Source organism: Trichoplusia ni, chromosome 27 (genome assembly GCF_003590095.1).
Source record: "Trichoplusia ni isolate ovarian cell line Hi5 chromosome 27, tn1, whole genome shotgun sequence".
NCBI classification, from domain to species: Eukaryota; Metazoa; Arthropoda; class Insecta; order Lepidoptera; family Noctuidae; genus Trichoplusia; species Trichoplusia ni.
In genome coordinates, this window is record NC_039504.1 from 3,682,307 (window position 1) to 3,705,150 (window position 22,844).

Sequence of the window (22,844 nt, forward strand, 5' to 3'; positions counted from 1 at the left end):
TTACAATAATTAAATCAAATGGTAAACAAAACACAATTTACTTTCAAATGTTTTTATTTATTCCTCATGTAATAACATCCGGTATAATGGCCAGAATGTTTTGTATTAACTTTGTAAACACGGCATTCTTACAGAGAAACCATTTACTTATAATCAGAGAATTTGAATATACTACCTACACGTCTTATATAAAACGATATCTACACCTAAACCTAGTGTTTAGACTAGACACAAAGCTAGTCTATTGGAACATGATTCATAGTGGCCTCGGCAGTCCAGTCTAAAGTTTGAAGTGTGTATTACGGATTTATATCATAGCTTTATGTGAATGTGCGATACATCCTTAACTCCTTCGTTTATCTCAAGTTTCTAACATCTTATACAAAAATATTTAAATTAATAAGTTTCCTTTTTTATACCCTTCAATATGTATGAAACAGTACAGAATCTTCATTACGCGCTAGTCCTATATGAAATTATAATTATGACCTGAGATGTTAATCACACATTCAAATAACAGGTATCCTATGCATTGTGTTCAAAATCAGTCGAAAGGCCGTCAGCAGCAGACATCAGACAGTTAAAGCACTATCAAATTGCAATACATTAAAGTAATCCCACCGTGTGTTGGCTACTGGTCCAAAATAATATACACATCTCCTGTTCAATAGTTGTCTCGCCTGTTTGTTGTACTGTTTTATTGCAAATAAAATAACATCGTTCGGTGGGCAAAAATATAATCAACACATTGCTTCCACAGATTTGATACATAATGAGATTGCGTATTTCATTTCGTAGGATAGATACGTGAGGAGCGGTGAAGAAATCATAATATACATACATCTAAAATAAATGCTAAAAATATACACGTAAACTTATGACTAATAAGTTAATAACACAAATAATACATATAAAATACGATATTATGTACTGACCATGAAATATCAAGCTCCTCGTGTTGGCCAAACAAAGCGATAATTAATTTTATATTTACATAATTTGTGAAATAATAGGAAAATAATGCAACATGCTTTGCGTAAATAAAATAAGGATATTATTTCATAAGGGCATTCAAAAGAGAATGTGTAATAACTAAGAACTATATTTTATAAACAATACCTACTGTTTATTTGTTATGTAATTGGTACAAGTAGTTTACATTCTCTAAACACTACAGAGAATCTTGCACGATAATGTATAAATTAGAAATGTCCGCGAACAAAACAAACACACTATAATGTTCTCACACGCTTTTATATTTTGGCATTATTGGCATAATGCTGTATTTCCTAGCATTATTATAATTTTAAAGATGTGGACAAAATAATGAATTAATGCAAGTTGGACAATGCTGATATAAAATGTAAGGTATAGATTCGTACAGATGGCAAAAGAGGTTAAAATGAGTTCTTAAAGCAGAACTGTCGCCACTGAAGTGAGTCGCCGCATACACAGGGCGTAGTGGTGTCTCGTTTTTAACTACAACCCTGATTGTAGAGCTCGCGGTAAGCGCGATTTTTAGCGCCAACTGAAGCTAATATACGATTAGTAAAAGCTGATACAATATTCACATTTTTGTGAAGAACAAAAAATCATATATCCTTGATAAATAAATAAATTAAGGCTATTTTATAATTTATCAGCTGCAGTAATCATCCTCTTTTGTCATTTATACATATTTCGATCACCTCATTCTTTATTGTTAATTACTATAAGCATTATTTGATTCTAATTCATTAATATATGCAATAATTTAATTTCCCTGCTTTATTCACTCAATATTTAGAAAAAAACCTTTATGGCTTAAATTTTACACACAAAAAAAAAAACAGTGAATGAGCTTGAGTTGTATAGTATGGGAGTTAATCTATACAATTATTTTTACGATGTAACTAGACGTAGATATGACACTGATATCAACCAAATATTGTTTTATACAATTGTAACTAAAATTAAGCGCGGATGTCATTAAAAAATATTTTTTGGTCTTCTGTATTTTAGGTTCCAACAGAATGTTTAAAAAATATAGTTAGGTATATGCTTAACTATGTATAAAAAAAGTCCAATAGAAAGTTAACAGCAATTGCAACGACCATACCCAAAACTCTTTAAACATATAAATAAATATATATGCAGTCCGTACCAGTGTCATAGCTACATACTAGAGAGGCCTACAGAGTAAAGGGCTTACCATTGCTTGCAAGTATCACACCATGCTGTACACTCATGTCTGACATTCCTCATCAGACCGCTTCCTTGTAAGTCATTCTCTTAATACCTATCATTACAAAAACCTATCCACTCCATATTGTCGAGCTTAATGTCACAACAATATCAGTGACTTGGAGTTACACACATGTATAGAACTTGTTTGAATATCTGAAGAGTTAAAATCACCAATTGTGCAACCTAATTTTGGAATGAATAACACTGGCGTTTTTTAATTCTCTTTATAGATTTACTAATAGTAGTTTTACAAGTACTGACATATGAATATTGTTTTACAATTGAAAGTACTAAGGAAATGAAGATTTAAAAAGGGTACAAGAAACAAATTCCACTTGCCTTTCAATTGTTTTTGTTAACAGCAGAATGTAATTGTATAATATCAGCAATAGTCAAACAGATCGGGTGTTTATGGCTTGAAAACACAGCAATGAAAAGTAGTTTGATATTAGAGGCTGCGACATGTCATGGCAACCCTTCCCCTGGCGTAGTGTGATGGCGGAGTGCGGGCCCGGCGGGCGGGCTAGTGTCGCGCGAGGGCGGCGCCGCGCGCGGCCGCGCCTCAGCTGGCGCCCGGCATGGCCGCGTCGCCCGCCCGCTCCGCGCGGAGCCACTCCACGAACTCGTCCAGCATCACGGGCCCTGCACGGTAACAGGACACGTTTCACGTCAATTATTCTCAAAAGAGAACTATTATTTCGCTGTATGTGACTAGTAAATAGGCTGGAGGTTAAATGGATACAGTCAATTACAAATGAAACATTCGCAAGGCATGTTAGATTGTGGGTCCCGACTGTTATTCCTACATCTTTGACAGTCATTACAGGTAGTCAGAATCTTCAAAGTCTAACAGCCAGTCTAACCAAAGGGTATTGTGTGTCTTGGTAACTGGGTTAAGGAGGTCAGATAAGCAGTTGCTCCTTGTAAGACTCTGGTAATTAATTGAATCTGGTTAGACTGGAAGCCAACCCTAGCTTAGGAAAAGGCTAGAACGGGACAGATGAATGATACATATGAAACATACCAGCTTGAATTTTGAAACAAGAAACATCCAGAATCTTATGCTAGGTATATGATTGAGTTTGATAAAGATACTAAATACTCGTATGGTAGTAATAGCAGGTGAGCGTATACTGACAGGCTCCGTCGGCGTCGTAGGTGGTGAGGTGCGCGTCGACGGTGCGCGAGAACTCGAGGATGTTGCACCACTGGTCGCGGTTGACGACGCGGTAGCGCCGCTCGCGCGCCAGGAACTCCGCCAGCCAGCCGCGCAGCGCCCAGCGCGGCAGCAGCACGCCCAGCAGCGCGCGCGCCGTGCCCGTGTCCAGCGAGCGCTGGTCCTTGTCCTGCCGGGGATCACATGTACTAAGACATCCAGAGCATTGGATCCAGTCACAACAGCGGATCACACAAATGCTCGTTCTACCCGGGGATCGAAACCAGGACCCGTCGCGATCAGTGGGATTGACGTGGTGACCTCAACTACTCGGCTATTCTTGTAGTCGATCAATATGTATATGTATCTTTTATAAAGATAGAAAAAAACATACTCACTCTTGCAAAATCATATGAATATCTGTATATGGCCTTAAATATATAGGGGTCATTGAGTAAACTGCGTAGGTATTCTAATTTGTTCTGCAATTTCTGCACACTGTCACATTGTAACTCCGTTAAACCTGAAAAACAAAGCAAAACATTATCAAAAAGATGCATATATTATTTTACTCAGAAACTTATGGAGATCTAAGTTGAGTGTCATAGAAATAGTAAACTAACCTTTTAACCATTCTTCTTGTGTAAAATAACCCATTTGTTTTGCTCCCATTTTGTATGCTATAACCAACATTACAACATTCTCAGGATCCACATTTAAGTCTTCACAGAACTTTTCCATGCCTTCTGGACCTACAGCAACAAATACATTAAGTATTTAAAGATAAAATGACACATTATTATTGTATGGAGGATATCTTTACTTTACTCACCTAAAACATCTGGTTCTGAAACTGTCGTGTATTCTTTGAACCAAGTTAAACATTTCTTTACACTAAAACTTGTGTCTTCTGATTTGGAATGTCGGCGTGAACTGAAAATTAAGATACACACTCATTGAATACATAATAACTAAAAACTGGCTATGGTAAATATATTGTCACTTACTGACTGTGGCATTGCTATTTATCTTAAATCATGAGTATTTTATTAGTTTTCTAACGTGATATGCTTTGTAGCCCATAACAGGGACTAGGGTTTTTTTGGTGTAAACCAAAAACTATTTTTAGATGCCCTATTATTTATGAAATGGCTCAGCAAAGATCTTCTTGATTTTACTATAGACCTTTTCGTGCTGAGCTACTTTACATTAATCTTGTAATTGAAACTCCATTTGTTATATTCTACATTTCATATGATAAAATAGTTTTGTATCATGTACCAAAGGACCTTCTGCAGATTTCCAGACCCTTGGTATCTGTACCTGCTATTTCTAGATCGCTTGTGGTGGTGATGTTCGTCGATGGCGGTGGCTCCGGGCAGCACGTCGCCGCCGCTGGCGGGCGCGCCGCTCCGCGTGCGTTTACTGCACCGAGGCATCGCTCTACCACCCTGAAAAAATACTCATTATATTTACGTATCTTACAAGTCCAAATGGTTTCTGTATATAATAAGGTCACAACTTTTGAAAGGCAAAAAAGTCTTAGCACCAGTAGGTATGGGGTCATTTTTAAAGTCATCAATTCATCATTGATTATATGTTTCTGACTTTTTATCAATACGAATATTGTTTAAAGGCCTTCTGATATTTTTCATTTACAAGCCAGACTACAATAAAGCGCCTAACTAGGAATACAGTAGCATAGTAGTCTAAGTACATCTTATAATCTAGATATTCTAATACATATATTTAAAAACTTATGTATGTTACTTTTGTACATGCCTAAATTTTTGTCCCAAGAAATGATCACACTGTCCAATGTTATGTACTATGACAGCCAATATGCCAATCAAGTAATTTAATCAACTATGAATTCGCTTCGAAAGTCGAGCTTGCTTTAAATGGCGCTATTGAGTTAGCGACAAATGTAGGTGGTGTCTTGTGACGCAACGTGTAAGGTTGGCGTCACATTCGCTAGTAAAATTAATTATTGAAACAGATTGATTGAAAACAGTACATTCTTGGAAAGTTATACAATGTACATGGAATTTAAATCCTCCAAGAAAGTAGGCAATTCTGAAAATATTGTGAACTCTTCATACAAATGAGCTACTCTCTTTTTCATATGATAAGCTCAAATTACACTTCTGAGAAATTCTATTTGCCTATTTTTCTTGTAGAATTTTTGTTATTTCTTATTTCCAATAATGGAAATTGTATGGTACGAGCGGATTGCATTATACAGATTTCTTCTTTACAATTGATAATTATAATTGTTAGGGAAAAACATTTCATAAACAATAAAGGCTAGGATTACACAGTAGCTGAACCTTTTATGGGGAAAACGATAACTGTTTACAATTTAAATTGATAATATTAAATAAGTAATGGAAAGGACAACCTGACATGCTCTAAGGCAAGAAATGCATTAAGAATCAGTTATGTATAGTAAATCATCATCGGCCTAGTCTTTTCCCACCTATGTTGGGGGTTGGCTTCCAGTCTAACCGGATTCAACTAAGTACCAGTGTTTAACAAGGAGTGACTGCCTATCTGACCTCCTCAACCCAGTTACCTGGGCAACACAATACCCCTTGGTAAGACTCGTTGTCACGACTTTTCAAGCTTCTGACTACCTGTAACGACTGAAAAAGATGTAGGAATAACAGCCGGGACCCATAATTTAACGTGCCTTCCGAAACACGGAGGAACTCGTTATGACAAAAATGGTCACCCATTTACGGAGCAACCGCGTCGAGCGTAGCTTAACCTGTGATCGATTCACTTATGTGGCCGCTCTGAGCTTAGCCACTCGGTATATTAAATAAACTATTTATTTTAGAACAGCTCTTTATTATTATTATTTTAGATCAACTTTTTACTCTGTTTGGTCATTGAATTCAAACTATTATTATGCAGCAGTATTCATTTTAGGTTAATGAGAATAAGCAACTTCGTTTTATTAAAAGAATTTTATAAATTAGTTGCTCGGATATTAGGTATTTTATATGAAATAACATATAACTTTTGATTGGAATTTAAGAATATTACAATGGTAACAAAAATAGTCAGGCACATTTTAAGGAAATCCTAGTTTTCTACAACAGCTGTACTTCACAGTTTCACACCTTCCTTTATGTAACATTTACACATCATTAAATTTGCAATCTCATCACTATTATTTATTCTACTCTAAAGTGCAGATTCATTTATTTCACATGCACAAAGACTCCCCGAATCAGGACAAGCATTTGCGGATCTCAAAAACACTAAGTGGATTTAGCAAAATGCCTTTAACCACTCCTCTATTTGTGCAGTTCATATTAAAATTATTTAATTACCATTTTATAGACAGTTTACAGTTATTATCGATTTGCAGCTAGAGTATACTATATGAGATGGAAAGAGACAAACATTACAAAAGAGTAGATGTGACAGGGACAGTGATATGTGTAACACTGCTTGGAGATACTTCAATAATTGTGCACACTAGCAATAAGAAATAGCTATTAGTATTAGGCCAACACTTAAATATTTGTCTATCTGTACAATTCAAAAACAGAACATTGGAAATATCTTAACAATGTTGTTTCATTAGTCAGCAAAAAGTTTTATTGCTTCACTCATTATGACACGGCATAAGATAAATGATGATTTTACAATGTTATTGCATTGAATTAGTTATTTAATAATTTTATATAACACAGCCTTCATTTAATCATAATGATGATAAAAAATTAATTGATGAGCAAAATCAATAGCTATTTTATTGATTTTAATAAGTAGTAGTGTTTCATAATGATTATATAAACTCAAGAAAAACATATTACAAATTGCATTACAATATAGTCATTATCTGAACATTTTGTAGTGAATTGGGGGTTTTTCAAGTATATATGGCTTCTCAAGTTTCAATAGAACTTAACAAATGTGTTTTAGAATTATGGTTTAATGATTACATGTCCCATTTATTATTATATTTTGATGTTAGTTACACATAATTATAATAAGCTATCGGTAAATTGTTGTTGATGTCATTTATCAATAAAGTCTAACATAAAGTTATATTTGATAAACATACATTAAGTGTAAACATTGATCTCACTGCACACCCTGCAACTTATCAACAACACAAAGTTTAGCTGTGTAGCATGCTCAGTATCAGAATCATTATCTTAACATGCCTAAGAAATATTCTATTATCTAGCCTTGAATAACTTAGATATACAAATCAGCTGGGTGTGACAGAAACATATGATATTTGAACACAATGTATGTATTTAGAGGTTATACATGGAATATTCACGATTGAACAACAACATAAACAATTATAAAGATGAAAAGTCAATTCTTAGACTAACAAACACAACACACCATTGTCGAACACACAATAATAAAACTTCTTTACCGATTGAATGGACAAAATGTTTACCTACACACCTCAAACATCAAATAAAACGCCTTCATGGTCTAAAACGCACTTTCATAATAAAACTTATAGAAAAAGAATAAAACTTACTATTGGTGGCAGATTCGATATAAAATTTGAAAACTTAAAGGGGTTTTCGTCTCCTATTTTGCGAATTTTGCAAGTACAGCTTCACGAAAAAAATGTCTTCTTGACAGGTCGATAATAACCTGAAATAAAAAAATCAATGTGGGGCAAAAGAGAGAATACGTATAATACAATGAAAAACGATGACATAACGATTAGTATTTCGATTAATTACTGAAGACCCATGGAATTATTAATACAAAACGAAAGGTGAAACGTTATATTAGAGAAGTTGCCCATACAAATAAGAGTACTGAAATATCTCACCTATTTTGATAATATAGATTAGAAAAGTATCCTGTGCAACGTTTTGTTCAAATGATAACTTTTAACACATCCCCACAATATGAAACTATATTAAATTGTTTAACTAAACAGCAGACACAGCGGCTGAGAAAACTCAAAACGAAGTGAGCGTTTAGTTACTGCGCTGAATCAGTAAGTAATATTTTCTTCTGTTATTTGGCAAGACGCTAAGGTACAATAAAAATAAATGTTAGAAAAACATAAACCTAAACAAATTACCTGGATTATTATTTTTTCATTCTATAAAACTTGTTTCTTTTTCACCTATACGATTATCTTATTAATATATTTTTACATAGTAATTAAACGCAGTGTCGTGTCTTATAGAGAACGATTCATAGATTTTTTTATAAACAGTTTTTTCTGCTATTATTTAGTCTAAATATTGAAGTTACTTTACATATTGGCTACACTGTTATATTTTGCGCATAAGAAAAACAATTTTCAGGAGCTAAGAACAACCGGAACATTATCGGTCTGATGTATTTTGTTATGGCCACCCTGGGCTGTGATTGATTGTGTTACCAGATCGGTGTTATATGCTATCGTTTACAACGCAATGCATTCTGCAGATACTTTTTTAAGAAGGGGTTTTGGTAAATTCAATGTAAAATTACCGTGTTTAAGTTTTGTCAAGTTTATTTAAAGTTATTTATTTTGATATACATAGGTATGAAACTCGTCGAAAATGTTTCTTTGTACGATATTTATTTAAAGTTATGAAGGATATGCGCACTGCTCAGAAGGGTATGAAAGAGATTGTGAAACTAAAAAACGTTTGTTGTAGATAGGTTAGGAAATTATCAAATCGAACATGTAGGGCAACCCCTATTAATGCAACAGTTATTACAAGTAACGCAGAGATGGCGTGTTGTTACAACCTGATATTTTGAAATCCTAAATCAACTCTTAGCATTCCCAACGGTTCAACATTAACGCAAAAAGATTAGTTACCTACAAAATATTTTGTTAATATTTTTTCCATCGAAAGATAATATACAAATGCATCAAAACAATTTGCGGACGGACGCATCGCGTATATAAATATTTGTATAGATAGCATCCCTACGGCACTTGTAGTATTTAGAATGGGAAACAAAGCACCTAATCTAGTAAGAGGGCGCAATTTACGAGGGTGTTGCACCCTCACTATCTGCGGTACACGGCTACGTCGACAACCCCTGACACCCGACGCGACGCGCTGTCTAGATTTAGTGAAGTACTCATTATCGATTTTAATTCATTTGAATTTGAATGTCGTACACCGCGCTCGCTCCCTCTAGCTTTACGCTTTATAAATATTTGGCGGGATTTTTTAGAGTTAAGACTGTAATGAATGGCGCCACATGATGCCTTTTGTTTAATTTTTTTATGATGTTAGTAATTTTGTTGATGGCATTTTTAATGTTGGGGTGATTTTAGATGAATTAAATTGGAAGGTGCTTGAGTAGACTTGGTTAATTAAGTGTTCGATTTCTATCAGCTTTTTTTTCATACGTACCTACCTAATTGAAAAAAGTGCCTTCCTGACGGAAACTATATGAAAGTCTTATTTGATAGTTACCTTACTTAGAATATTCAACATGATTAGAACAAAATGCTGTAGGGGGCGTTTAAGCGACACGTTTAAAAGAAAATTGGCCTCTAATGGTAGGTAATAACACTCTACATGTTTCTAAACCACTTGCTTATTACACTAATGACGATTCGTATGCAGCAAACTATAGTCAATATTCAATTTAACCTACGATATATGTCGGCTAAATCTACGCTCACTTCAAATAGGTAGATAGGTACGGGTGCATATAAATAGATACACATTCAATTATAAAGTTTAGACTAGACCTGTCCCACTTAACATAACTTTAAACATCACATTTCCATTTTGATTACACTTCCGCGCCGTGAAGGTTTAAGTAAAACATTAGTACCAGGCTGCCAGGAGCGTTAGACTGTCGAGCCCTACTCTGGCCTAAATACTCGCATGACTACCGAATTTTGTACAGCCCAACATGGGTCCTACCGTTTGGCGTTTGCCTACATACATTCCGAAATATAATTAAGAAAGTTTATAAAGTTAATTTATCATTACCAAACATACAGTAACTACGTTGAATGTAATAGGATTTTGTAGAACTCCAATTATCAGGGAGAATGTATTCTGTACCATTTCATAAATCCGAATAAGTATCTCGCAAATGAAACGACTTTTTGAACTCTTAACAATGGAGGTCGTCTTGGCAAATATAAAAAGTAAAATATACATTTTGCTTGCTTCTTCTCGCGAAGACTGTATGTAGATAGGTAGAGAGACATTTTTTTCATAAGTAAAAAATAGCTTTTTACTGGAATGCGTGATCTAAAATGTTAGCCTAATTTATCATCCACTCGTAATGAAACCATATAAATGAATCGCGATAATTTGTTTTTAGTAAAAACCGTATCTTGGAATCATTTAACCTATAGACCCATAAATTATAAACACTGTTTTCTGAGAAATTGTTATCTACATAGTATCGGTTAATTGACAGTATTAGGTCTCCGTTTGCATGTTTTGAATATTCATTTTTAGACGTATAAAAAATATAGAATTATAAAAAAAGTCATTAACATTCTGAAAGACTCCGAATGTATACATTTATAAGACGTGACTGTATTGCAAAATTATAAGCTAGCCCATCCCAAGTCCTACTAAACTTTGTTATTTTACGTTTCTCAAGTGTTGAAAGTCATTATCGTTATCTCCAGTGTTCTCGTTGTTGGCCAAGAAGAAAACATTCAAAATGCCAACCCGTAATAATTAGAGAAACATTCATTGCGAAACGTCGGGGGAGTGTTTTCTGTGATCGCCGGACGGAAAACCGTCATGCGTTGCGTAGCCGGCCGGCGCGCGGCGTCCATTCAAGCCGGGTTGGCCGTACGCCCCCGCTTCACCCTATTTTCACCCCAATGCCCGCGTCCCTCGTGGAAACAATCTTCCTTCAGTTCGCGTTTCACCCGCATTGGAGGCGCTCGCTCCTCGCCGCCTGTTGCGAAAACACCGCGATCTTTCCCGAACTAGTGCAATATTTAAAACAATTCCAATTTCAGAATTGTGTTCTTTTAATTTTTGTCTTCAACTGTTACGAATAGTTGTTAGTGTTTTTTGTTTGTTTTGTTGACAAAGTGTTGTTTTGTTTCTAATTACATTTTCGGCGTGTGTTGGTGTACACTTTGTGGACATCCGCATTTGGCTAACTTACGTAAGTATTTACTGCATTGCGTTTTGATCTGAATTTTATTAACCTTGATTTACTTTCCTGACCACAACAGTGTTGTACTTAGCCGGTACCCGATAAAGCTATTAATTATTTTAGTTGTCGTCGAGTTGCAGTGCGCCTTTCAGTTTCATTGTCAAACGTATAAAGGATCCGTGAACCCAAGTAATCGTTCCTTTTGGTGTATTTCGTTTGAAAAATGTAAGTGAGAGCTCGAACAGGCAATTTGTTCAGAAGCTGTCCTGAAGTCGATTCAATTAAGGATGAATTGGGTCGCTGGAGTAGGGTAGTTGTTAGTGAGAGACAGGTCATATGGCCTATTTATCCTTGTTTATTGAGGAAAAACATCAACAGCTGGTTGTTTGTTAACTATTTTAACTAAATATTGTTGTCGGTTGATCGCCTTTAACTACTTACTTATGACAAGTTATAACATTCCAGCGCGCGGTGTTTATGCTGTTCCCGGTTTATACATTTGTACCGATAATTATAAAACGTTATATATAAACCCATAATAATTTGTATAAATATCTAATTCCCAATCGTGCAGTTGATAATAATTTGGTCGAAAGCCGAAGCCACATACGATAAAGAAATAGCTTTGTGGTAGTAAGTTACATATTTTAAAATTATTTCGAAAGTAAATGAGGTTGAACATTACAGGTTCTAATCCTTGACTTGAACACCTTTTAGTATAAGCCGGTCTTTTTAAATTATTTTTAGACCCTGCTTGAATGGCACCTAAATACACAGTAATAACGTGACCTCTATTTGATGGATGTGTTATAATATCTCCCTGAAACATTAAAGGTAAAATGGGGAAGGTTTAACCTCTGCCTTTTTCAAAATATAGGCGTTACGACAAACAGCGGCAAGAAACAAAAACAACGAGATATAAAATAACGTTTGAATTATGAATAATGATGGCTGTTGAAAAAAAAGTTGATTTGCAAGGAGGCGGTATAATAGCGCTGGCATATTACCCGTGACACAGAAATGCGCTTCACGAAGCATTTAGCAAGGATAATATGACGATAAACGTTCAGACTTATTCCTTTGAGGATAAGCAGATTGCGGGGGAAGCCGGGTTTTGTCATATAGCCTCCATACTTATGTCTCCCTGGTACTCATAGATGCTTGAACTACGAGTAGGATACCAGGAGTACATAAGCCTTAGGAATTAGTTTGTATAATTTTATAGATATAATATGTAGAGGAGAAAAAATCTGTCGTGGAAATAATATATAATGGTAATTGGGTTCTTGAGTTTGCTATTCAGGAATGAGGAAAGAGATTGAGAGAGACTTGAATATCTTTATGTTGAAATTAAAATGTTGTTGAAGTTTTTAAATAGATTCGTAAGTCGGACCAGATACTATTGAGATTTTTCTTCAGAAATGGCTCAATATCTGTTTGAAAAACAGTTCCAAAACGGTAACAGAATCATCTGAATCGAATAAATAATTTTGCTTGAATAAACATGGTATACATTTACTTATATTCGTTTATAAAGGAACGCAAGTATTTCTTCTTTATGTATATAGGTGTGATGATATCAATATTGAAATAACGATGTAGACGAAGAAAGGGTTTCTCATTCACACAAAGTACATTAAAAAGATACCATCTTTATTATCGGAATGAAACGGCACGCAAATATAAAGTACCTACTAGAGACAAACCCACCTTTTGGTGGAAACAAAGGAAGTCGTTTAGATTGTTAAAACAATAACTATTAGTTATTGGGGAAAGATTTGACTAGACTAATGGAGTTTTGAAGAGTTTGTGCTGGAGAATATGACACATAATGACTACAGACCATAGAAGAGTATATGTTTTTACATTTTATCATTTTCCTAACAAATAAATTATGCAAAGAGGAATTTTCTGTTCTGTGCCAAAACTATGCTACCTCTTTGGAGTAATTTCCAACTATAACTCATTTTGTTCATAATTCTTAGGTCAAGGTTAAGCAATACGGAATCCAGTCCTTCTTCCTCACCCCTTAAGTTGTGCTGCTAATGTGCTTTTTATAAGTCCGGAAAGCTGCGGCCAAGGTCATACAACACGGGTTATAAACGACATGAAGCTCTTATATAAAGTGCGCTACTAATGCGCTTTTTCCTTTGGGACTTGTCCAGCTTACGACTGGTCTTTTGCGGGTTATTATACAGTGATCCTCACTTGTTTATCAGGCTTGATTGGCACTTTTTTATTATAGGCTGTTTCAGTTCTGGGAGCAAGACATATCACCGATTAAAGCAGTATTGTAGCGTGGTAGAACGATGCTCTTATTTAAAAAAGTGGTGATATGCCCACAGGTTTAGACATTATAAGTACTAGTTGAAGAAGGTCATTGTGTAAAATAATTAGTTTAGACAATAACTAGTTTAGAGAAAGAGGTTAGCATCCTTATAGCATTTGGTTTGCGATCAGTTGTTTTATAAACCCATAATATACATTGCTTGAAGATGCCTCGAGTTCTTGGAAAAACCTTGTTAAACCAGACACAAAGACCTCGAGCTATTTTGCTTTCATTTTACATATAAGCTTTTCTATTTCGTCGAAGCTTTTCATACATTACCTATGCAATTTATGTAAGGCGATGTTGTGACATAGATCGTACACTTCAGGTATTTCTTTGTTTTATTTATAAAGCATTCTTTTCGGTAGTTACTGGCATCAGACCACTACTTACACAATGTAATTTTACATGATTCGTTTCTTTTAGTATAATTTATTTTAGAACTTGATTTTCGTCTTAATTTTTTTTGCGAGTGACGATTTTATACAGCCTAAATGACAAATGTTATTATTATAATAGAAAGAATAAACTCAACTACTATAAACGAATCAGTCACCCCAAGAGACTATAAAATATTATAAAGTAACATTTAAAATTTCTTCAGTAAAGTTCTGAAGAAAAGCGAGCGGAAATTATTTCAGTCGATTTCCTACGGTTATTAGTAATTTTCATGCTCTATTTATTTTACCGTGGGCGTTAAATCTAAAGCAATATCAGCCATATAACAGAATTAAACAGAATATTAACGACAAAAGCGTTTGTATCACAATCAAAAGATTAATGATTTTAATTGTCCTTTCATATTCGCGTAGGTAGATATCTACTAAATTCGTCTGTGATCATTATACATGGTTTTTATAACTTTTTCCAGAATTCTAAGCACTGACACCTCTCAAAACACTCTTAATTCTCAAAAGACACAAAAGAACTCGTCTTGTCAATTGTCAAATGATTGTCAAATTGCCCGGCCATTTTTTATCTAACAATACTCAACCCCTTTTCCCTTCCACACCATTGCATCTCTCTATTTTGTTGACAAAATCCAACTAGTTCCGTTCTTCTCATCTCTTGTGAACAGAAGTGTCGAAGCAAATCTTTGGTGATTGGTTTTATTTGAAGTTGGTATAAACAGCAGAATTCCATCCTTTGACGTCGAAACAAACGCTTTAGGAAAAATTCAGTGTTTTCATTCAGCATCTACATAGTTATAGTGGAGCGACAAGACGTAGTTCAGCTGGAACTTTTCCTAGGTTATCTTTTTTTTGTTCCTTTTTTAAGGGGTTTTAGTGATGGTGACTCTTGATGGTTTTCTAATGTCGAAATTGGGAGTAAAGCTATCGAAATCTCAAGACAATATATTTTGAATGTGGCTTTGAAATTATCTGACATCTAGTATTTTTTTTATATTATAGGTTTAAAAATGATGTGCGTTTTTTCTCTGATTTCGAAAATAATATAAAAGACACGGATAATTATAACCACCTTTGTATGTAGCACACTTCGTTACGTATGAAATAATATTCGTTAGCACATTATGATGAGAGCTTTTGGTTCACGCGTATCGCGTTTCAACAAAGCGGAGAGTAGTAGACTGTAACGTGCTGTTTACATATTTATGTTTGTTTGTGCGCGCATCAATTGTTTTAAGCAGAGATTGCTATCGCTACCATGCCACGGCCGCCATTGCTGTTTCCTGCGGTATATTAGATTTTACCCGCTTTTTGGCTGCACGCCTCGATGACGGGATGCTAATCAACGTAGACGTGTTTTTGTTTTTATAGGAACGTGCTTCAAAATTTCAATTTTGGAACGGATGGACGGGCCATCGACTGTAGTCTTTTGGCAACAAAGAATACTTATTTTCATGCTTGCTTTAGTCGTTTGCATAGCAATACTGGCAAGTAACAATATACTCAGTTTGCTGTGAATCTGTATGTACTGAATATTGCTTTGTCACAAACGCTGTAATATCATGGAATAAAGAATTATAAAAAAACCGATGAATAACTAAACATAAAGAAGATAGTTTTTTTCCCACGAAACTGTTAAATAGCACTTCTTAACGATGTCAGTCAATTAATTCGATATTGTTGTAGAGAACAAAGGGGTCGATTAGAATTAGACTCTCCTCGCCAATTTTCGTTGATGATTGCCTTAAATGTAGGTAGGTCCTTTGACAATTAAGTATATGGCCGGTATTCAGGTTCTACGAGCGCCCGTAATCATGAGCTGTTCAGGCGACGAGGTGTAAAACTTTATTGAACTAAGAGCTATTACAGTAAACCTTTTTTTAATGACGAAACTTTCTTTTAATTACAAAAAGATCACGTATTTGTGATATTATAGCAGTATGGTTATCACTTATACCCAGTCGTAACCTCTTTGTTTTTATTTGTTAGAAAGATATTGGTTGGAAACTATTTGAATGTATTTAATGAATCCTAAGTAAAGAGAATATTGAACCTCATTTTGATTTTATTAAGTTTAGAACTTCTTGCTAACGTCTTTAGCTTTAAAGTTTCAGTTCATATGGTATTTAACTATCTAGTATTTGTGAACAAACAATATTTGGAGTTTACATTAGTTCTATATTTGTATTGAAAGTATAAACTGAATTTTAAAGTTTGCTTTCTAATACGTTTTCTTTGACTTCGATAGTTTCTGTCACTGGTTTTTCAATAGACCATAAGTAGATTGAAGTCCATGCTGTGAATAAGTAGGTATAGATCGTTTGATATCAAGGGAAAATAAAAACTTATAAGAAATATTGGGAGAGCCGGGATAAAAGAGCCGCACTGCGTCTGTTGGACTGCATGTCACCTGCATAACACACGTAAAAAGGTTTTCAAGTTTTTATCGGGGTAGCTTGTTCTTTACATATATTTTTCAATCTTCTTCGGGATCAATTTCTAATCGTGCAAATACATAAATGGTTATCTGAGCTACTGTTATAAAGTGGTAAAGATTTTTAACGTAAGGGTGTTACGTCTGGACCGATTTTGAAAATGATTTCATCAATAGAAATCCATATTATTTGTAAGTCTCATAGGCGATGTAATAAGTTAAAATTACTTAAAGATCAGCCAGAACCTTTCTAGACAGACTAAGCTCATGTTCAAACGGATCCTCCTGGATAAATTCATATTTTGGGATGACAATCTGAAATTTAATAACACGTCAAAAAGTATTGGAGAACTGACCTATATTGGAAACCCTCATGAAATGTAATATGCTGGTATGACTTCATATAAGTCAAAACCAGTCAAGTCAACAGAAAGTTTGCTAGACGAAGGGCAATCGTTTGCGGCTAGTCGCCAAATAGACGAGAACGATCTCATAAATCCTTCAGAAAATGTTCCGTCACCGATATCTAGAATATCGGATTGCGATATTGGAAGGACATGTATGTGACTCGAGTGTGGAAAATGTTGTGTATTATATCTTATTCTTATAAGAGAAAATGGTTGAAAGGATTTTTTTTTATAAACCACTCTTGCCTTTATGAATTTAATACTTATAGATTTGTATAGATCCTTATAGATTATCCTTATAAATAATCACTTGTACAAAGACAAACAGACACACAAACGCATGCCCTACATAGGTTCAATAATAAACCTGTATGACTACTTCAACCTGTCTGAGCTTAACAATGTTTTAATCAAGTAGAAAAGGGTAGGAAACTTAACTTGAGTTGCATTAAAAAAAAAACACAAAAATAGTCAAAACACGCAACACACGAGCTACGAAAATGTAATCTTAAAACAATTTACATAGAGTAATTTTTCCTTTAACCAACATTAACGAATCACTTAGCTTTAGTAATCAAATATATTACATAATACAAACACGCCGCGATCGTTCCATACATCGTCTCGTTACAGCTATATTTACTAAACTATAATTTGTAACGAACATTTGACAGGGGAACATACAATTATAACGTGCTCGGTACGCTAACAAACACGTAATTTGCGATCAGCCCAAATTAATATCGCGTTTTCATGCGTAGAGACGGAACGCGTGAATGAGTGCCTAAATGATGTGTCAATAGGGAATTTGTACCGGAGGAAATTGGGAAGCTGAGGAGTATGAGGAGAGTAGTGTAGTGTTTTGATGGTACGGTAATAGGTAAGAGTTGGTTCTACAAAGAATTAGAAAAGAAATATTTGGGACTTTGAAAGAAGACCATTGCAAAGACGCAAAATTCCGAAAACAGTCAATTGCGCGTCGGTCTCATGACACTAAGGTTTCCGTGCAAATGTGTTAAAGAAAAGCAAAACGGTGGTTGGGTGACAATAAAATAGAGCAACGCACAAATCAGCGTATGTTGTATGATCGAGTTTTGTTTAGCACTTGAAAAACGTGTTCAGAAACAACAACTAACTATAATAGTAATAATCATTTATTTGCCATAACATTTACATTTTTACAATTCCTAACATGCTAGACCTTAGAAGCTAATTAAAATTGAAACAACATTAAACAGTTTACTAATGGACTCCACACTAGGTCAAGCCTGTCTCGTGGAGTCCTCGGGTGGTTTTACTATTTATGCAGCTAAAGCATTTCAGCCCCTAGACCTTGATCATTACAGTTATAACAGAGAAGATTTTACGTAACTTTAACTTTCATACACATTTCCCTTTAGACCTTGCCTTGAATAGCAATCATCATATTTCTTGACTATATACCTGACCCCTATCTACACCTTAAAATATCAAATACCCAGATATCGTTTTAAATATCTTCTATCAGTACATTTCGAAGGGATCAAAGTCACCAGTTACTCGCCGTGCGCTCGTATATCACAGCATATTTGATCACAGCCGTGATTCGGCTTTCGGCTTTCGACGTCGGTATTCAGCACTTACGTAAATGCTAGCTTTGTACCAGTTATCAATCGGATTGTATTCTCAACACATAACTGTTTACATTTGCGTCGATCTTCTTCGGTACCTTATAGACAATCTGATTATTACATGAAAATAATTGCTCATGTTTTTCCAGGGGATAATTAATTAATTAAATGTTCAGCGATACCGCGATATCAAGAATATTGGTCCTTATTAGACTTTCTCGATATAAAACTTCTTTTGTATTCTATCTCAATACTAGCCAATGGCATTTTAAAGTTTTTATCTGCTTTGTAAGATTGTCAGTGTTAAAGAACTCTTGTTACTGACTCTACCTTCAATTTTTGTGTGCCGTAAAGTTAGAATTTTATTGTACGTTGAAATCCTTCAAATAACTTTATGAATCAAAACGTTGATAATATGTCTATTACATAGGCACTTTTTATTTTTGTTAACATAACTTTACCTTACCCTGTATTTTCAGTCTAGACAGAAAATTGGATAACTCATGCCTAATGGTTTAAAAAATTTTGATTTACTTATTTTTTACTAAGAAATTAAAAGTCTTAAAAGTATCAAACCATTACCATTCTGCTTCATTCATTCTATAAAAGAAGAAAACTGAATCAATGATCTTTTATAAATTGAACGTTTCTTTTATGTAGGTACCTATTTATTTAAATAATCTTCATACTAGCATGTTATACCTCCGTGTAATTCACCGTCAGTTAAACAAAACGCCTCCGACACCCACACACAAAATGTTTTGTTTCATGTTCGTATTAATTTGTCAACCACAGTGGTGCCACCATATTTCTTTACCCTTATTTTTTATTTATTTTGAAGAAAGACCCTTTTTGAGCTTTGTTCTGCCTCAGTGCCGCTCCAATCTTATGATAGCCTGTGTAAGAAATACGTTGTTATAAATTTAATTTTCGTACTTAGTTCCTCTAAATAAGTGTAGGTAATTTTTAGTTACAAATATTCAAGCCTATTTTAAGTTCCTTATTTACATGTGTAGCCTTATATTTTTTAACTGTAGTCGTGGGTTTTTAGGCGAGGCAAAAATGTTTACGACGAGTTAAAGGCTTTAACACTAGCACCATAGAGTTTTAAATACAATGGCAGACAATTTTAACCCTATGAATAGCTTAGGGCGCAAACTCGCCCTAAATGACCCTTCTCACCTTAAGCGTTCCGTTTTTCATAATTTGCGCGTTAAATAAAAAGCAGCAATTTATTCAGTGTTATCTGAGTGTTGTTTGGGTTCAGAAGATCATTGTAAACTCTGAAAAGAAAATTATATATTTTTCATAACTGTTCATTAAAAATAAATGGAAAATATGAGAAACATAGACAGGCACCTGCTAGCATTTCTCATTTACATCATAAAAATTTATCTCTTCGGTACTCAGCTACTTGTGTCCTAAATAAAAGATTTTCTCAGACTCTACCCTCTGGTTAGCTCAAAACGTCGATGATCAAGTAATGGAACCATTGAACCGCGCATACATCTGGGTATTTGCCAATCGAAACCCAATTCTGAAGATCTACTAAAATTACGCAGGCCAACTGTTTTTGGGCCAATAACTGGTCGAAAACGAGTGCAAAAATGCTTTGTTTGGTAACGCCAAAGGAATAATAGGTCCTGAGATTGTGCTCAATCTTTGAGAAGGCGGAGATATTAATAGTTGTCGTGACACTGCGGAAATAGAGCGGGAAAAGCTTCGCGCCAATTACGCACCAGTGGAGGTTTCTATAGGAGATTTATTTGTGAATCTTTGTACTTGAAGTAAAAATTCTGTATTAATGTCTCTAAGATGTATGTTGTACTTATATTTTGCATCAATTTCATCCAACGAATATTCATTAACATTGATGGAGATAAAATTATTAATCCAAGAAATCATCAAGGAGCAATTTGACAGTATGGCTGAAAAAATAACCGTAGAACCATTATCAAAGACCTCGATAATCCTTCACCTGACAAACGTGTTATACAGCCGAGGCCAGTCAATCTCCACCAATCATTTATGGAGTAGCACAGCAAAAGCCAATGCTAGCTCTGCAATTAGATCAAAACAAGATACATACGGGAACGTAGATTGGCGGACTCAATTTGGTTGAGACAGGGCATAGAGACGGTCCAATTAAAAAGTAGTGGCTTTCAGAGGACTCTTAGTTATTTGACCAGTGACAGAGCAGCTGCCGATCAATACCTAGAGTTTGTTTAGGTTTTAATATTAATCTCTCGTCATGTTTGTGCTTGGCAGTCAGTTTATTTTATCTTCAAAAAAGATGGTAAAATTACGAATCTACAATTTCCTGTCTTGATGTAGAGACGTTAATTTCTTATGGGAGAATTATATTTGGTAGCTCATGTAGTAAAATAAAAATAATAGTTGAATGTAATATAAATATGAAAGGAATCCTGGACTTTAAGACCATTATATTTTTTTTAGTGAAAATAGAACTTGCTTTCTCAAATAGAATTTTTAAGTCTTGGTAGCGACGTCCATCGGTCCATTTTCCAACTTTTCACTTAAAAGAAAAGACCATGTCATGTTCCATACCAAAGAAACTTTAAGTCTTGAACTTCAACCCGCAAAGAGTATTTTTGTGGCTTCGAAGTTAGACACAGTTTATATTTAGAATTGGATGAACAGAGCTTTGTTTTTAGTAGAATCAGCTAACTTCAGATCCCAAACTTTTCTTCTATTCACTTTTCCATTTGATCTAAGCGATGTACTCGATACTATGATACCCTAAAGTATCGTTGCGATTCAATACTGAGTTTCAATTTACTCGACAGTGGGCATTACTTGATAGATTAATTTTCTCGAGGGCTCAGATATCCGATAGTGTTGATTCATCGACTACTAATCGAAACTAGTATTGGTGTCGATATTTCAACGATGCCTCGATTTTCGTTCAAACTCCTGAGATTGGATCCATTGTTTCCTGAACAATGTTTTGATTGATTTGTTAATTTTGTGCAGGAAACATAACATCTCCATCTCTCGCTTTTAAGGACTGTCAGGATGAATGATTTCCATTGTTGCGTGAAGACGGAATGTTTATTATAGGAAAATTATTTCCAATACGGTTGTTACATTTTCATTTCGATAATGGGAAGAGAACGTGTGTCGTGACATAATTGTAATTAACGAAGAGCTGTACGGGTATGTAATCTAGTAAATGGATGACAATTTCTTACTTTATGTAAGCAATAAGTACTGTTACTATAATGACTCGCCTCGTAACCTCCTTGTTAACTGTCTAAAACATTGTAAAATAAGTTATTGGTTCGGGAAATGATGGTCTATTAAAGCGACAGGTACAAAAACTGTTTTGTAGTAATACGGACTAGTGATTTGTTAGTTGTCTTCTATTTCAGTAAACGGACCTCTTTTTGTTTTTGATCAGATCACTGCAGGTAGCCTCGGTGTAGGTTTTGACTGCTTTACCGGACATATTTTAAGCTAAGATAGAAACTAATTACGTTTGCATCGTTCACTAAGAGTATCCTCAAATTAGTGTGTTGCTAACAATATTTTTCAGGCCAACAGTTAAAAACGGCTACGGGCTGAATCTAAGTACAGCATTCGCGAGGTATAACATCTTAACCATGAGTTCAAGATTCATTAGTAGGTATTTCTTATAAACTTCTTGTATAAGAGATAGAGGCCACAACACAACAGGGTCAGAGGTCAACAATCCAAGAAACAAAGTCCTGCCGTGGCCCCTGACAACAATTTGATTTACTCGAATCTGACTGTATTTTAATTTGTCTTCCTCTCAGAACCGCCTTCAGATTTATTTAATCTTTGGCAGGAGATTATTTGTACTTGAGCTTTTATTTTTGATGCTCATTTTTCCTTGTTATTCTGAAACCATTTGACAGTTTTGGTGAAGTAAAAAGTTATTCATAACGTAGATTATTTGTTGTTGTATATTTTTAGCTACGAGAATTTCATGGAATTGATTTTTTAAATACTTTTGACTTTCCTCAACTAGATCAATAAGTGCGACTCGCGACTCCGAGCTCGACTCAGTTCAAAACTAGCTGAGCGGTAACGAAACAAAGACGTTTGTAAACGTCTCATCACATTATTTTCATGATCATATTATTCAGAATTTACAAATTTATCAAAAGCTATTATAAGCTAAATAGAACGTGATA

At 34.8% G+C, this 22,844-nt stretch overlaps 1 protein-coding gene across 2 annotated transcripts; it reads right to left on the reverse strand.

Moving 5' to 3' along the window:
* Nucleotides 1–36: 36 nt before the first annotated feature.
* Nucleotides 37–8,364, reverse strand: LOC113505934 (DCN1-like protein 5). Of its 2 annotated transcripts, XM_026888814.1 has the most exons (8): nt 8,205–8,364; nt 7,902–8,020; nt 4,706–4,833; nt 4,215–4,315; nt 4,006–4,134; nt 3,781–3,905; nt 3,365–3,572; nt 37–2,868 (listed from the first exon to the last, which is right to left on the reverse strand). In XM_026888814.1, the coding sequence occupies exons 3-8, from the start codon at nt 4,819–4,821 to the stop codon at nt 2,789–2,791; spliced, it is 759 nt and encodes a 252-aa protein (XP_026744615.1). In that variant the 5' UTR covers nt 4,822–4,833; nt 7,902–8,020; nt 8,205–8,364; the 3' UTR covers nt 37–2,788. The 2 variants fall into 2 exon arrangements, with proteins under 2 accessions (XP_026744615.1, XP_026744616.1); XM_026888815.1 differs by lacking the exon at nt 7,902–8,020.
* Between the last annotated feature and the right edge of the window lie 14,480 nt (nt 8,365–22,844).

Coding starts and splice junctions, on each gene's coding strand:
- LOC113505934 (XM_026888815.1), bottom strand. CDS start 4,821: ATGCCTCGGTGCAGTAAACGCACGCGGAGCGGCGCGCCCGCCAGCGGC. Junction 4,135..4,214: donor TTCAGAACCAGATGTTTTAG/GTGAGTAAAGTA, acceptor TTGTTGCTGTAG/GTCCAGAAGGCATGGAAAAG. Junction 2,869..3,364: donor CTACGACGCCGACGGAGCCT/GTCAGTATACGC, acceptor GTTACCGTGCAG/GGCCCGTGATGCTGGACGAG.